The sequence below is a fragment of the Calypte anna genome, chromosome 11 (assembly GCF_003957555.1).
Source record: "Calypte anna isolate BGI_N300 chromosome 11, bCalAnn1_v1.p, whole genome shotgun sequence".
NCBI lineage: Eukaryota > Metazoa > Chordata > Aves > Apodiformes > Trochilidae > Calypte > Calypte anna.
In genome coordinates this window covers 3,133,118-3,149,224 of record NC_044257.1, presented here as the reverse complement: position 1 = coordinate 3,149,224, position 16,107 = coordinate 3,133,118, and the positions used below count along the sequence as shown (strand labels likewise).

The window sequence follows — 16,107 nt, the reverse complement described above, 5'->3', positions numbered from 1 at the left end:
TTCCCATCTCCATCTAAATAGTACCATCAGCACAAAAACACACAGGACTGTCTATCCCATTAAATGTAATTGACTGCCTGGTCCTGGAAAAAAGTGCAGTTGGCTGTGAACAAGTTCAGGGTTCTTGTACCTGGAAAGATAGGAGTGTTCTGCTCTAGAAAACCAGCTGCTGCTTCTTCTATTTCCCCCCTCACCATTCTTTTTCTTTTTAGTGAAGTTTTGGTGGTCTTTTTATGGTATCAGTATGTGCATATTTATTAAGCATTCCTTGCCATCCTGAAGATTCTACATGAGATCTCTCACATGCAGCTTTCCTTTCTGCTGAGGACAAAACAGTTAAAAGCAATTTTTCTATTGTGGTACTGCTATCCTTTTTAATGCACACATTTACTGCCTCTTCCTTCTTTATGGTATCAACTCTTTGGGTTTGGTCTTCAAAATATTTATAGTCTTGACCCTACCAAACTCGACCTTTCTCCCTCTACTTCTGGATAGAATGTCCTGACTCCAGTTTGGTTTTGTTATGAGCCCCTGCCACCTTCTTACTGGATCTTTCAGACCAGTGCTTGCTTGCTTTCACTTCTGGGAAGAAACAACTACAAAACTATTTCATCTTCATCTGTTTCTTTACTAAAGTTCTTTTTTTGCCATGGTGTCTACCCAAAATTGTATGGCTGCAAATCTGGTGTGCAATGACTACTCCTAATCCTGCTGATCAGGAATCTAAACTAAGCAAAGAATTTTCATTAATAAAAAACACAAATAGTGTGGTAAAAAGAGAGCTAATCAATATATTTTAATGCCTTACTTATCAGTTGTGATCTGTACAGCATATTCTGTGTCAGCAGTTAAGGCCTCAGTGTAAGGCCTAAAATTCATAACAGAAATGAGTTTCATGCCAGCAGCAGTCATGTGCATTAGATGGTCAAGGTAGTGATTTCATTTGCAGGACCAGTTCCTTGTTGTTGGACTTGCTCTAGATCCATAGTCTTTAACAGACTGTTAAAAGTGCTAAATTAAATTTAAAAAGGGAAATAATTTATACTGTAAGGCAAAATTGGTGAGAATATTTGCTTTAAGCTTCTAATGACTGTTGCATATGTTTTGTTTATTTTGTTTTTACAGATTTCCTTTTTGCATCCAGAGTGTTTCAGTATGGCAGCCTCCAGTGAACAATGACATCCTTTGACAAATATAGATGCCAAAAAGACAGACAAAAACAGTGGCCTTGTTTCATTTTTACTCCAACACAGTGAAATGGTGCTCTTAAAAATTTGTTATTGATTCTCACTGGAAAAAAAAACCAACTTGTGACTGGACCTTTTTTCCCCAGCCCTCTCCCAGTGTTCTAATGGATGCTTGACACAGTGACATCATGTAGTAGGTCCTGAAGTGTTGCCATAATTAAGTTGCAATGGTTTTATACACTTCCCCATTTCCTAACAGCTTTCTGTCGGTTCTGCATTCTTTTTCCTGGGGCCTGATTTTTCCATGTTACTGGTTAGCAGATAGGCTCGTGGCCTCTTTTGTTCCCACCACCTATGAGAAACGTCAAAGAGCAGATGATCCATGCTATTTTCATGCCCTCTGCATCATTATTACCACTCCCATCTACTTGGCACTCTTGGTAGCCTCTCTTCCTTTTGCTCTGATTGGCTTCTTGCTATGGTCCCCACTCCAGTCAGCCAGAAGGCCATACATCTACTCCAGACTACAAGACAAGAACCATGCCAATGGGGCCACACTACTCACTGAATGGAAGGCTGCAGGGAATGGGAAAAGCTTCTGCTTTGGCAGTGCCAATGTTTGCCTGCTGCCAGATTCTCTGGCAAGATTTAATAATGTTTTCAATACACAGGCTAGGGCTAAAGAGATTGGCCGGAGGATCCGAAATGGAGCAAGCAGACCACAGATCAAAATATATATAGATTCTCCTACCAACACATCCATCAGTGCAGCAAGTTTTAGCAGCCTGGTGTCCCCCCAGGGTGGAGACAGCACTAATCGTACTGTTAATGCTGGCATCAAAAGGACAACATCAATGGAGTATAAAGGAGACAATTCTGGCTCAAACAACAGTGAGAATAGCAGAGAAGATAAAAATGGAGCTGGAGAGCCAAATGAGGGAGAAGAAAACACTTGCATCGTCCGCATAAATGGAGAGGATAACGGCCACATGTCAGACACGGAAGCAGAAACAGTCAATGGGCAGGCTCATGCCAGTGGCCTAGCAGAGCCCTCACTGGAAGGTGATGCTGAGGTCTCAAAAACACCTAACCACAAGCAAAAGGAAGGAGATTGCGGGAGTTTAGACAGCTGCTCTGCCTCACGAGAGTCCTTAGTTAAAGTTCGTGTTGGAGATGGTACAGTGGACCAAAGCACTGTCAACAACAAGCTCCTCTATAAAGCCTCAATCATGAAGAAGACATCAGTGCGGAAAAAGAAACACACAGATGAGATCTTTGATCATGAGATCTCTGCTTTCTTCCCTGCCAACCTGGACTTTCTGTGTTTGCAGGAAGTGTTTGACAAAAGAGCTGCAGAGAAATTGAAAGAGCAGCTTCATCGCTATTTTGAATACATTGTCTATGATGTTGGGGTCTACAGTTGCCACCAATGCTGTAGCTTTAAGTTTGTGAACAGTGGTCTGCTTTTTGCAAGCCGCTATCCTGTTATGGATGCTGCCTATCACTGTTACCCCAATGGAAGAGGAACAGACTCCTTGGCTTCCAAGGGAGCCTTGTTTCTTAAGGTAAGAGCCTTTCTGAAGCTACAAATATTGACTCTATTATTAATGTGACAATTTATAAAGTTATTTTCTCTCAGTCACCTCTGTTACAGTTTGATGAGGCAACAATCAGATATGGATTATGTGATGGTCATGCATGAGATGATGAGGGACTTTTGGATGTAGATCTTGAGTGTAATTTCAAATGTCCAAATATGAATTAATTTTCAGTAATTTTAGTTTGATACAGAAATCTTTCAATAAAATGAACACATTTTCCATTTCTTAAAACAAACACAGCATAGTGGGCAAGTATGCATGTTGTATGTTTAAGTAGAAGCTAAAAGTCTAAATGCTAGAAGAAAGAAGCTGAAAAGAGAACTGTTATGGAGACATTCCCTCTGAAATTTGTTAACAAAGTGTAGTGAGACAGGACCAGGTGCACTGAGTTATTGATGAGTGGTTGTGGGTTCACCTGTGTCTGGCCTCCCTCCTGAGCATGTGCAGGAGCAGGGGGCCAATAAGAGAGCAGCTGACACCCACGGAGAGAGCTCTCACTCTTCAGTGAGGATGGAGAAGCCCACAGCTCGAGGAGCCCCAAGAGCAGGCAAGAAGGGGTAGATCCCGAGGCCTCAGAAACAGCCCTAGGACATTGTCCAGGAATGGGCTAAACCCCGAGGCCTCAGGAGCAGCCCTAGGAGCAAGAAGGGCTCCTCCCGCTACATCTGGTGGAGAATGCAGGCAGCCTGCAGAAAACCTAGCTGGCACAGAAACTGCAAGAACATTCTCCCTGTAAGGTATGATCAACAAGCTCTCTGGACAGGAAACCCCAGAGCAGAGGGGAAAATCCCATGAGGAAGGGTTAAATCCCGAGGCCCATGAGGAAAGAAACCCCGGAACAGAGGAAAACCAAGCCAGAAGAGCAGATACAGGAGGTAGAATAATAACTAGAAGAACAACAACTTGCAGAGACTCTGTGAAAAGTGCCTGGTGCAACTTGCAGAGACTGTGTGAAATATGCCTAGGCTAAGCCCTTGAGCAGAGGGAAATCCCATGAGGAAGGGTTAAATCCCGAGGCCCGTGAGGAAAGAAACCCTGGAACAGAGGGCAAGTACCTGGGACAATTTGCAGAGACTTTGTGAAGAGTGCTCAGACAACTTGCAGAGACTTTGCCAGAAAGGGGCTGACATGGAGCGAATATATGGGTATGCTTAATTCCCCTTAAAGAAAGAAGGTTGAAAGAAAGAAGGTTGAGAATTTTCCCCAAAATATGTGTAAGGGTTGAGAATTCTCCCTAAAAATATATGTAAATTGTGTGATCTTTAATTCCCCTTAAAGATGTAAATGTTTAAAGATAAGATGTAAATGTAAATGTCTATGTCTAAATGTCTATGTAAATGTCTGTGTTAAAAAAAAAAAAAAGGGGGAAATGTAGTGAGACAGGACCAGGTGCACTGAGTTATTGATGAGTGGTTGTGGGTTCACCTGTGTCTGGCCTCCCTCCTGAGCATGTGCAGGAGCAGGGGGCCAATAAGAGAGCAGCTGACACCCACGGAGAGAGCTCTCACTCTTCAGTGAGGATGGAGAAGCCCACAGCTCGAGGAGCCCCAAGAGCAGGCAAGAAGGGGTAGATCCCGAGGCCTCAGAAACAGCCCTAGGACATTGTCCAGGAATGGGCTAAACCCCGAGGCCTCAGGAGCAGCCCTAGGAGCAAGAAGGGCTCCTCCCGCTACAACAAAGTAAAAACTTCTGGTATTGTGGCTTGCATTAAAAAAAAAAGGGAGAGAGGAAGTATTACAATTTGCAGTCCAATAATACTTCAGTATTTCATATACATCTAATATGAACAAAAGCCTATCCATATCTGAATCCAGGTTTCAAAAAAATGTAAGTTTTCTTTACTGTACCCTTGTCTGTTTATGAACAGCTTAAATTTTAAATTTTTTCATCATTAAGTGCTGCATGCAAAAAAATGAACATATTTGTTGTGCAATATAAATATTACCAGTGCCACAAAGACTACCCTTCAATATCTGCATATATTAGGGATTAAGAGATGAAAAGCAGTCTCCTTTCAACTGTGCCACTGGCTGAGCCATTGATTTGCTGCCCTGCTAGACAGGCTGCAGTCTCCATTCGTCTTGTAGAAAATTAAGCCTCTTTTAAAAATTCCACTGGGATGATGAACTTAATTATGAATTTGAGTAGTTAAATAATGCTACAGTTAAGCAGGGAATAGGGACCAATGATTGTGAAGATATGAAGATAACTTCATTCTTTTTAAATATGACAGAATTCTGGCCTAGCTAAAAGAACATTTTTCCTCATATCTGTGTCATTCTGACATACTGCACTTCAAAACCAAAATATTTTTCATTCTGTCTATCCTGATATTAAATTATTTTCTCTCTGAATTTTACATTAAGTGATAATTGGTCATTTCTTTCTTTGAGAAAAAAAAATAGGAATGATCTACATATTCTTAGCTTTGCAACAAAATAGGTTTGAAGGTTGCTGTTTTTTTGATGTAGTGCTTAATCAGCAACTCAGTGTGTGTGTGGGCTCTGGAGATGAAAGCTACAGTAAGTAAAAGCCTGGTTTGTTATTGAAGTCGGTGAGAATCAATCTATTAATTTCAGAAGTCTTGAGGTCTTACAGTGGGATAGCAGCAAGCTAAAAAAATGTAACTGTGGCTGGAAGCTGCCGTTCTACCCAGTTCTGTGCCATTTGGAATGGGCAGCTTATATCCCTGCCTTTAGATACCCGTTTCACTGACTGGCAAGATATTTTAATGTATATAACACAATCCAGTCCTGCACTGGAGTTTATGGCAATGTGGTTTCCCAGACAGTAAGATAGTCCTGCAGAACAAGAGTCTCCTAATTGCTTTGCATTCAGTAGTAGCATGGAGCCAAATCTCTCTATCTTGTGCAAACCCTGTGTGTTTAAGTTTCTTCTGACTCCTGTGGAAAGCACAATACTGAAGTAGAAAAGATACCAACCGAGTTTTGTTCTGCATGCATACTTCCAAATCTGTTCCCCTTGCATAGCATCTATTGCTGAGTAAAGGAGAAATAGGGGAAAAAAAAAAGTTCTTAAAAGCAAGTGAGGGGAGCACTTGTACATTTTTAAATTATGGATAAAAATTAGGTAATGCTACCCCTCAAAGGGAAAATGAAGCCTTTATTCAAAACTTTCTGAAGCTCAGGAAAGACCCAACATTCAAATAAACATTTAATGCATTTAATGAAAGTTTAATTATTTTGAACTAAAAAGCCAAAACAGTTTTTGGGGAGTTGTGTCACAAGACAGATCCCTACTGCCAAGGTACAAGTGTTTTACACATTTTTTCCTTTCAGAAAATGTTCTGCTTCCAGTGATGAGGGAATCATTTTCATTGCCTCCCCTCTTTCCTGCCTTCACCATCTAGATCATGGAGTTCAAGTGGAGATTTGGAAGGATTTGAGAGACATGCTTAGTCATAAAGACTTATTTTACCTGAGAGACTTACACAGCTCAAGCATTATTATTAATAGCTATAGTAACAATCAGCTCTCAGGTGCTGCTTTTCGTTCATATGTCTCAGAGTGCATAATAAAGAAAGGTCAATATCTGCTTAAGAGGAGAAACTAAAGCACAGGAAGGTGAAGTGATTTAATTGTGGCTTAATACCTGGGGTGTCACAACCAAAGAAGTTGGAAGTAAACTACAGAGACTTTTAACACTGTTTAGTATTACTGACTTCATACTACCTACCAGCTATCTGGAGACCTGTGCAAAGAAATCTGCTACCCTTGGTCTGTTCCTTTCCTAAGATGTCTTCCACAAAAGATGCTGCTCCATGAATTTTCCTGACAGATCACAACTTGTTTTTTCCTTCTGTATAGACTGATGCTTTGCAGATAAGGATGAAGGCATGAAGATGACATAGTTGACAGTAGCTCTTGTGTAAAGCTCATTTTCTGCATAACTGAAGGACTAATTTACATTCAGCAATTTGATCTCCTCAGCTCAAGCAGTGTTTCTGTCTCCAATATGGGGGTCTTGTTGGGATGTAAGAGGGACACAGTCACAGAAAAAAGAGCACATAGGAAAGGGGGCAAATGTCACTCGCATCTAAGTGATAGTTTCATGTGTGGAGTGTTAAACCACTGTTCCTAGTTGCTGCTGAAGAGTCAGAGAAGTTCACAAATATATAAATCAGACAATCCACTTTCATACTTTGACAGTCTGGGTCCTTGGAAGACTCTGCCGTGACTGTTCTGGCACTGCATTTCACATTAATTTAAAATGCCTAAGAAAAGAACCCTTGAGTCTGCTCTGTGCATTTTATAACTCCAAGGGTCTGTTACTGCTGCTCTGCTACAGACAGAGGAAGGAAGGGGCACTGACACAGACACTGTCCTGTACTGGTGATTCTAAACAAAAAGCTAGCTGGATCTATCTGTATATGACACGATGTGGGCTTGGCTACACTGCAGCTGTTGATTTGACATGCACATACTTTTAATTCACAGTGGTTTTGATTAATTTAAAGAGAGTTTTAAAATACAAGTCCCTTTCAGAAACTGGATGATGACTTTGCAGTCAAAACAAGTTTAAAAGATCGCAATAAACGCTGAGCAGAAGTTGTGTAATGCATCAACTGTTTGTTATTTACTAGAAGGTTTCAAAATGTCAGCATACATTTTTAGACAGATGGATAGTATCCATCTTAGTTACACTGTCATTCAGGGATACTGTGTAAGTTTTGAATAGTAGTGTCACAGAATCAGAAAACATTCTTAACTTGACCTGGTGAGTTTGAGAGCTTATCAGTATTTTTCCAGACGTATCAATCTAATAAAAACTGTCACTTCTGCTAACAAATTTTGCCTCTCTCTTTGCTTAAATTGTGATAATTATAACTAACAAAAAGCTAAAACATACAAGACATGTTGATGCCTCCTTGGGGTAGGGAGGTGAATGAAAGAGAGATCATTCTCAAAATGGTTTTTAACTGATTCGAGGTTTTAGAGTGGTTTTCCTCCCAGGGAGTCTGGGAGATGTGGAAGTATGTTGCATAGAAGGCTGTTCTTCTTACCATTATAACAGGAAATTATTCTTGGTTTTGGCATCTGCCAAGAGAGACAATCTTAGCCAAAAAAAAACAAAAACAAAAACAAAAAACTTGCTTAAAACACGATATGTGAAATGGAGAACAAGCAAAACCACAGTCTGTGGGTAGTTTGAACACCTAATAGTGTACTAACACAACCAAAAGGAATGAAAAGGAAAAAATGTGTCTTGCAGTTTTTGCTAAATTTCTGAAAGAACTTGTGTTTCATTAATATTAATTCCTGGGCTTATTAACAGTTTTACTTTTCAAATTTTCTGAAAATTACTGCTGTTGTCAGGAAGTACAGTAATTGTGCAGAGAACATGTTATTATTCATTGCTTAAAGGAAACCTAGCAACCTTTGCTTTATGTGCAAAGCTAAGCTTGTTTTCAGAAGAGCTGATCTGGTGGTAACAGATGGTGGAAGGAGCAGTTCTGCTTGAAGAACTGCTTTGAAGCAGTTTTTATGGTTTGCTACTCTCAAGGTGCCTGCTTTGTATGATAAAATGAGGGTTCCCTGAATTAATCTGTGATTCTCCTTTTTGATGTTACTGATGTGGATATATTTTGCTTGGGTAATTGAAGCTGTCTTCACTATCCTAGGCCAACTATGGCTGAGAATGAAGGGGTAACTTCTGCTATGCAGTTGAACAGCACTTTGAGGGGAAGCCTTTTTATCTAACAATTACACAGAAAAGGGGAATGGCTGTTGTCTCACCCCAGGAAAAGATGATCTACAGATTTCAGTGGTTAGATTTGCTTATTCTTGATCAGCTTTCTTTTCTACAGTTATCCCAAGATGTATAAAAGAAATGTCTAGTGCTGTTTATGGATTTGCTTTGCTATCTCTAAAGCTGTGTCATTTAAGTTGGGAGGGTAACCTAAACATTTTCCACATGGTCAGTTTCTGCTATAAAATGTTAATGCAGGAACTGGATAGAGTCCAGTAAACTGCTTGAGACTTTTTTTTTTAGAAAGTCCCTACCATGGCACTGTACCATGTTCCTTCACTTTGAAATAATTTATGTCATTAATGATGGTCTTTTTCTTCTTCATTAATGGAGAGAAATTAAATCTGTTGTTCACTGTGGAGAGATTTAGTATGGAGGCATGGCTCACAGAACGTGGCCATGCGACAGATGAGCAGAGACTGGTAAGAACTCAGTATATCTAACAGAACCCAGTAATACCATGATCTTTGCAGACAAAGAGTCTGACTAAGCATCAATAAGAGTATAGTAGATCATAAGCATAGATGAGAGTTTAGCAGATCATAAGCATAGATGAGAGTTTAGCAGGTCATAAGCATAGATGAGAGTTTAGTAGGTCATAAGCATAGATGAGAGTTTAGCAGGTCATAAGCATAGATAAGAGTTTAACAGATCATAAGCATAGACAAGAATATAGCAAGGTAAAAGATAAGAGGATGTCCACCATTGTTTTCGAGATGAAGTAACAGCTAACCAATGATGAGCTCAGGCTCTGGAATATGCATCAGCTAATTATGGAGCATATAAAAGATCACGTCTGGAAAATAAAGTCGGAGACATATCCTCAAACACGTGTATGTGTCGTTTGTCTCCCGCCGTCTTCGACAGTTCAGAATGTAATGCAGATTTGAGAGAATGCAAGTTGTGGGCTTTATCCTTTTCAGAAGAGGAAGAGCCCTTCATTCATGGCACCAATTTACAGTCCCTTTCTCTCATGCATAAGCTTAATGAAGCTTTGCCAAATAACTAGTTCTCTGAGTTCACAGAACAGTACCTGTTGTCATGTGGTAGGTGGGGAAAAATAGGATTCTGAAATATGCAAGTGCAAATGTGGCTAGGAAGAATTGCAGAGCACTGAATAGAATTTTGAGCTAACATTTTCAGTTTCTTTAACTTATTTAATATGCTTAAATAATATATTTGTGATAATAAATTAGTAATTCAACTAATGGTTGTTCCTTAGAAGCTGCTGCATATCCCATAAGGCAAAGGGCAGAGCTGTCAGCGTCCTAAAAATAAGACATCCTTTTACATTGTGTCTAAGCTAACAAAAAATAATCTACAAAGAACACAAAGTACAGGATAAAATACATCTTTCTTAGAAGCTGCCACTAATCTAAGTTATCTCTGTGTGGCAGGAATGTTTGAATTCTGAATGTGAGTAGTTGCAAGCTTTCCTTGGCATCTTCTCTTAACAATAAGAGGAATGAGGATTTGGGCACATGGGTTAACTGGCTTTTACAGTAGTTAGTCTTGTTAGTCTTGGAAAAATGCTGAAAAGGAAAAAAATATCCAACAGGAGGCAATTATTTGGGAGGTTATGGAGAAGTTGTACTGGAAAAAAAGAGTAACTCTATGTTCCATGTATTTTTCTTTTCCTCACTGTATTGTTTGCTTATTATAATTACAAAGATGTCTGCTTCACTTGATCTTAAACAACACTGGCTACATATGGTAAGATGTATATTTCTGTTGGAGTAAGTCACTGTCTAGTGTAAAGTCTGTTTCTGTGCCCTGTTGTTTTTCTCCACCTGGAATATTTTATTTCTAAGACAAATAGTAACTCAAGGCCCCTGCTTAGATGATGTTCTTTACAAATGCAGTGTTCCTGTTTTTGTTTTTAAGGAGGGAGGGCTTTTTCATAGAGCATGTAGTTGTGCTTTTCAGCCTGCCTAGGTTTTCTTTGTAATATGAGCGTTATAACCTTGGTTCTTGTTATGACTAAATTTGTTTGCCACAGAACTGTACATTTTGAAGACACTCCCTCTTCAGAACAGTAAGGCAGCAATCAGTACTACAGTTCATAGTGCTCATTATCATTATTCTAGTGGCAAAATGAACAGTGTCATGGTCAACTAACAAATAGTTTTGCTCATTTACAGTCCAAGAAGTGATTGATCAATAATGGCTGAAGCTAGAGCTGTGTAGCATCCCATCTCCCTAAAGGATTCTTACTGTCACATGCAGATTATTTACCTTTCCTAACTTTGGGTTTTTTGGCTGCATGTAGACTGTGGGGTGATAAACTTTCTGGAGCAGATTTTACAGGAGTACACCAAAATCATAGGTCTGCTCTGGTTTGCAAACCTGGATTTTCTTCTCATGAAAGAAGCAATGGCATATGCTTGGACTTGTTTGCAGATAAACCCTTCCTATTGGACACATAAGACACATAAGAAACTGTCTACTGTTTTTTTAGTGGCTACCTCCTGGCAGTGACTTCTAGAAAATGTCACTAAAGTTTAAGTTCCCCTCATAATGAAACTTCTGCTTTTGTCTACATGATACTGGTCAGTGTTTGAGCACCTAGTCTGATTCTTTAATTGAGTGAGATTTTCATCTGTGACATGGCCAAAATTTTTAAACATTTCTTTCCAAGTAGCTGATGATTTAGTAACACAGCAATCTTTGAAGCTGTTTTTAAAGCTGACATTGAACCCCCCCTTGTATTTAAGTAGCATTTCCTTGGTTTTTTGTTTAAGTATCTGCTGAAGTTTTTCTTGACATCCAGATGTAACAGAACTGCTGGGACAGATGTGTGTAAATATAAACTATATATGTCATGTTTGCAGCTTTGTATACTTACAGTGCTGGAGTATTGTAAACAAGATTTTCTGGGTATCTCAGAAAATTCCCACAATAGCAAGTGATTGAATTGAACATTATTTCCTTCACTCTAGCTCTAAAATTTGACCTGATGCTACTAATTACATTTTTTTCTTTTTCACAAGAATCATTTTACTCTAGCCTTGGCTTGATTTCCTTCATGGGTGTTGTTCATTACCTGAAACCAGTCTGATTGGAGGACATACTACTCCTTAGTCCACACAGGACAAATTATACTCTGATTTAAAACTTTTTGTAGTAGAGCACAGTATCAACACGGTCTCTCCAGCATAATGTGCTATGGCATAGAGATGAATTCTTTTAATAAAAAGTACTTGATGTCAAGTACTTTTGTGTGCTTTACACAGTCAGTACTCTGAAAATAAAAATTCAGAGCTGTCAGTTTTACACTTATTTAATTTACAGGCAGGAGACAAATGTAAATATGTAGCAGTAGAAACTGGCATTTTGGATTCCAAACACAACAAAGAGAGTCCCATCTTTTCCCTTTATGGAAAAATGCTTCTCATCTGTGATAAGCTTTTTATGTTCCACCCGTACAGCTAACCAAATGTAATCTGCAGGGGTGTAAAGGGGATCAGAATACACTCCTACCTTCCAAAAGCTTCACTAGTTTGATTACTTAGCATTTGCAAATGTGCTGAGAATATATTTTGCTAATTTCAGCATAATGCAGACAAATATCTATACCTGTATAACTGGGATACTTCATTAAGAACACAAATTTGTTCTCTCAGTTTTCATTTTACCTCTCAGTAACATCAGAGTTTAACAGGAGATCACACATAACTTTTTCCTCTTATAATGATTATCCTATTTTAAAACATTGGAAAGACAAATATATTTAGATATTACCTTCCTATAAATTTTTGTGGAGGCAGAAGAATGGTACATGACACAGCTAAGACTATACAGTGATTTTGAGAAGGCAGTATCTGAAGGAGTTCCCTAGACAAGGGTAGTTCAGTGAATGTATTACTGATACAGAGCTACCAGTGTAGAACAGGTGAGGTGAATATAAGTCAGAGTTATGGTGAAGGAGCCACTCTGGCTTATTAGCTTACATTTATTTTCCTAGTAATGTGACTTAAGAACTTTTTCTGTATTAAGCAGCAAAAACTATGCTATATTTGTGAAGTGCTGACTTGGTTTGGTGAAAGTGGAACCTTTCTGCCAAGATCCACGTTGCAGGCTGAAATAAATGCTCAGGGTTGTCATCCTGCAGGACTGCCACGTAGCTGCCCAGACCAAGTCACCACAATATAATATACCCTTGAAAATGAAACAGTCTAAAAGTAGCTGCAGTGTTTGGCCACAGGAAAGAATGTGTTTATACAGAATTATAGGGCTTGTAATATTTCAGAGGTCAAGTACTTTTCCTGTCTGCACATCCCATAGTCCTTGTTCATCTGTGAAAGATCAAATTAAACTGAATAATCAGCTTTTCCTTAGTATTTTATTTCAGACCATAGTTAATATACTAGTGCTTCCTCTGTAGGTGGGAACTGACTGTGTGGCTGCAAGGATATCAATTTTCTGTGCTAGTAGTTGTCATAAATATTTTCCTCTTTTATGATTATACTGAAAATGACTCGGTGGTTTAAAGAATACTGCCACTGGAAAAAAAGAAACCAACCTACCAAACAACAGCCAACCAACCAACCAACCAACCAAAAAACCCAAAAAACCCACAAACCACAAAAAACATCAAATGTTTTAAAAGTTTGAAGGAACCCTGAAATGTGGAAGATGAGCTGCTTGGGATGTACTGCTATGCTGGCATTTTCCAAGGAAATTCTAATTATCTTAATGCCTTCAGCTCTTGATTTGGAGGTTTTTTTAATGAGCAGCTTGTTTATGAAAGCCCCTTTCCTTTTCCCGTCAGGGGTGTATGTAAAGCAGACATTGTTCCTGGTAAATGCAGAGCCCTGGGACACTGTCCCCCTGTGGCAGCAGCCCAGGGGAGCATTTGTTGTGGTCCCCACATGTATATAGCAGTGTTTCTTCTAGGCAATTTCATGTCATTCTTTGAGAGCAGAAGATTTCAAGTCCATTTCAATATAGATCTGTGCACACAGGGACACCAGATGATATATTTATTTATGATTAATAGAAATTAGAGTGATCCTATGCATAAATTGGTTGATGAGTAAAAGGCCTTGTCAGGCACTCCATTAAAGCTGCACAGGGAATTCTAAAGCCAAATTGAGCTCTTCTTTTTCTCAATTGACTATAATTTATGTTCAGCTTTTGAACTTAAATCTTTTATGATTTTTGGACAGAGACACTAAAAATGATTGTATCTGATTTTGTCAATAAGAGAATTATTGGCAGAACATTCTTGCTCTTATGGCAGAAAACTTTCTGTGAGGCTACAGTAGATGGCACTGAAAGATGTATGACGTGCTCACTTTTTCACTGCAAATTTGTAATCTAATACAGACTTTACAATATATAGTTTTCAGTGTTGAAAAGAGGATCTGATTTTCAGTTATTGTTTGGAAGATATAATTCATGTATCTGTCTGCTCTAGAGAGTAGAGATGGTTTCCCACTTTTCCATTGGAATGGCATTTGTTGCATTAAAAAAATGAAGAGAACATTCCTTTTAACTCACCTGTGACACTGATATATTGGAGACCAAGGCAGCCTGAGGGAGGAAGGAAAAGGTCTGCACAGCCAGACCTCTGCAGTAGTCACTCATAGCCATCTGGCAGATCAGCACAGCCTCTGAGACTGTGCTATGGTCTTGTGAGGGCAGCAGACTCCTCTGGTTTAGGGGTAGATCCACCAGTGTTTTCATCTGTGTTTCTTGTCTTTTGTCTTCATCCCTCCTGATGCAGGTTAACTGTATGGGAACAGCAATAAGAACACCATCACTACCCATTTGGAAAACTATCTGAAAGAGGACTGAGTAGACTGAGGGTGGAATAATGCAAGCTGTTTATCTGAAACAAAAAAAAATGGAAGTTTACAAGGCACTGATGAGAACAAATGAGTTATAAATTCACTTACTGCAAAGCTGACTTTCAGTTGTAAAATGAATCAGATGGTTCTTGAATAACTTAAAAACAAGAAACCCAACCAAGATGACAAAACTGTGTCTGTATGAAATGAAACTCTGCTTGTTATATAGAGGTGTTGGATTAAATTTGTCCCTAGTCTTGTGAAGGAGAGACATCTATAGTTCTGTTTTCTGAGACCTGTGTACACTTTTGCTCCATGGGCATTTTCTTCATCAGTCCATGCAGTGTTGCCATGTTAATTATCAACATCAAAACCCTATTCTCAAAGTCGTTTCTTGACTCAGTCCAAATCCCGACCCTCGAATCATTGGGAATTTTAATTTGCTGCTGTCGTAAGTCCTGAACTGCCAAAACCTCAACAAAAATGAATTTAGAACTTGATTCTAATTTGCTTGGGTGTCTGCTAACAAATAAATTTTTAAAAGACTGGAGCATATGATCTGTACAAGGAATTATACTACCGTCCTAAGAGCTTCCTCTTCCTTCTGTCTGTAAGAGCAGGGATGCATGTTGTGCTTTCTTCTGGCTGGACAGACAATGGGGGCTGCTTCTGTGAGCTGAAGAATGTCAACACTTTGCTGTAACATAGCAAAAATACCCACCACCTTTGTAGAAAAATGTAAAAAATCCATCAAAATCCAAAACTTTCTGTGGAATGGAGAAAACATGGTCAAACCCAGTGTTTATTCTGTGTTTCATCCTTTTCCCCAGGCTCCCCTGGCATTTTTTCCTTTTGCATTCTAGTCTGACATAGATAACAAGAATTAGACTACCAATTGGATACCAAGTAATAGACAGCACTACAGGGCCTGGATCTAGCACATGAACTGGAGCTGGAATGCAAAAAGGTGGAAATGCAACAGGGACAGAGAACCAATGGGGTTGCAAAGAGGAGGAAGTAAAATTTTTGTGTGTGCTGCAGATCAAAATCCAAGCACTGAAGTACTGGTGATCAGGAAGAAGTTGGTGTGCTAGCAGCAAGTGAGACCCCAATGTCCCAGTGTGGGTCTCAGGTGGGTTTTTTGGTATGTATGTGATTTCAAAATTGAGCTCGATGGAAAGAGTGGTGAAATACTGACCTACAGTGTGTACAAGGTCTGCCCAGCCTTTTCCACCTTTCATTTATTGTTTTTTAATAATTTCACTATCCATTAATCACCTTTTTATTTCTTTCCAGGTGCAAGTGGGAAGTACACCTCAGGACCAAAGAATTGTGGGATACATTTCCTGCACTCACTTGCAAGCTATTGCAGGTACTGTCCTAGTTTATAGTTCTTAGTTTTCCACTGTTTATAAGAGGCCTGGGGTGGTTTTCTTGTGCAAAAGTAGCAAGCATTGCTCCTTCAGTATTTCTGACAAAGTGTGAATGCAGTGTGCATTCCAAATAGCACTGAAATATTGACGAAAGGCAAATAAATTTGTACCCAAAATTTCATTTTCAGATTTCAAGCATATATGGCTAGCAATTTAATACAATAACGGAAAAATTCTCCCAGCCATGTTTCAAACTGGTTCTACTATTACATTTCCTAGAATAAGAGATAGGATGCTCTGTGTCCTTTGCTTAATAAAACATATTTTCTAAGGTTATTAGAGATAAATAAAATGCAAAAACTCTTATTAGTGTGTGGAAGGCTTT

The 16,107-nt window shown here is 39.1% G+C and overlaps 1 protein-coding gene across 1 annotated transcript in view; it reads left to right on the top strand.

The window, feature by feature from the left end:
* Positions 1 to 1,414: 1,414 nt before the first annotated feature.
* SMPD3 (sphingomyelin phosphodiesterase 3) overlaps positions 1,415 to 16,107 on the top strand; it is a 28,632-nt gene continuing 13,939 nt past the window's right edge. The window contains exons 1-2 of the mRNA XM_008501283.2: positions 1,415 to 2,752; positions 15,646 to 15,721. Coding sequence (XP_008499505.2) covers positions 1,415 to 2,752; positions 15,646 to 15,721 — 1,414 coding nt within the window. The remainder of the gene's footprint in view (positions 2,753 to 15,645; positions 15,722 to 16,107) is intronic.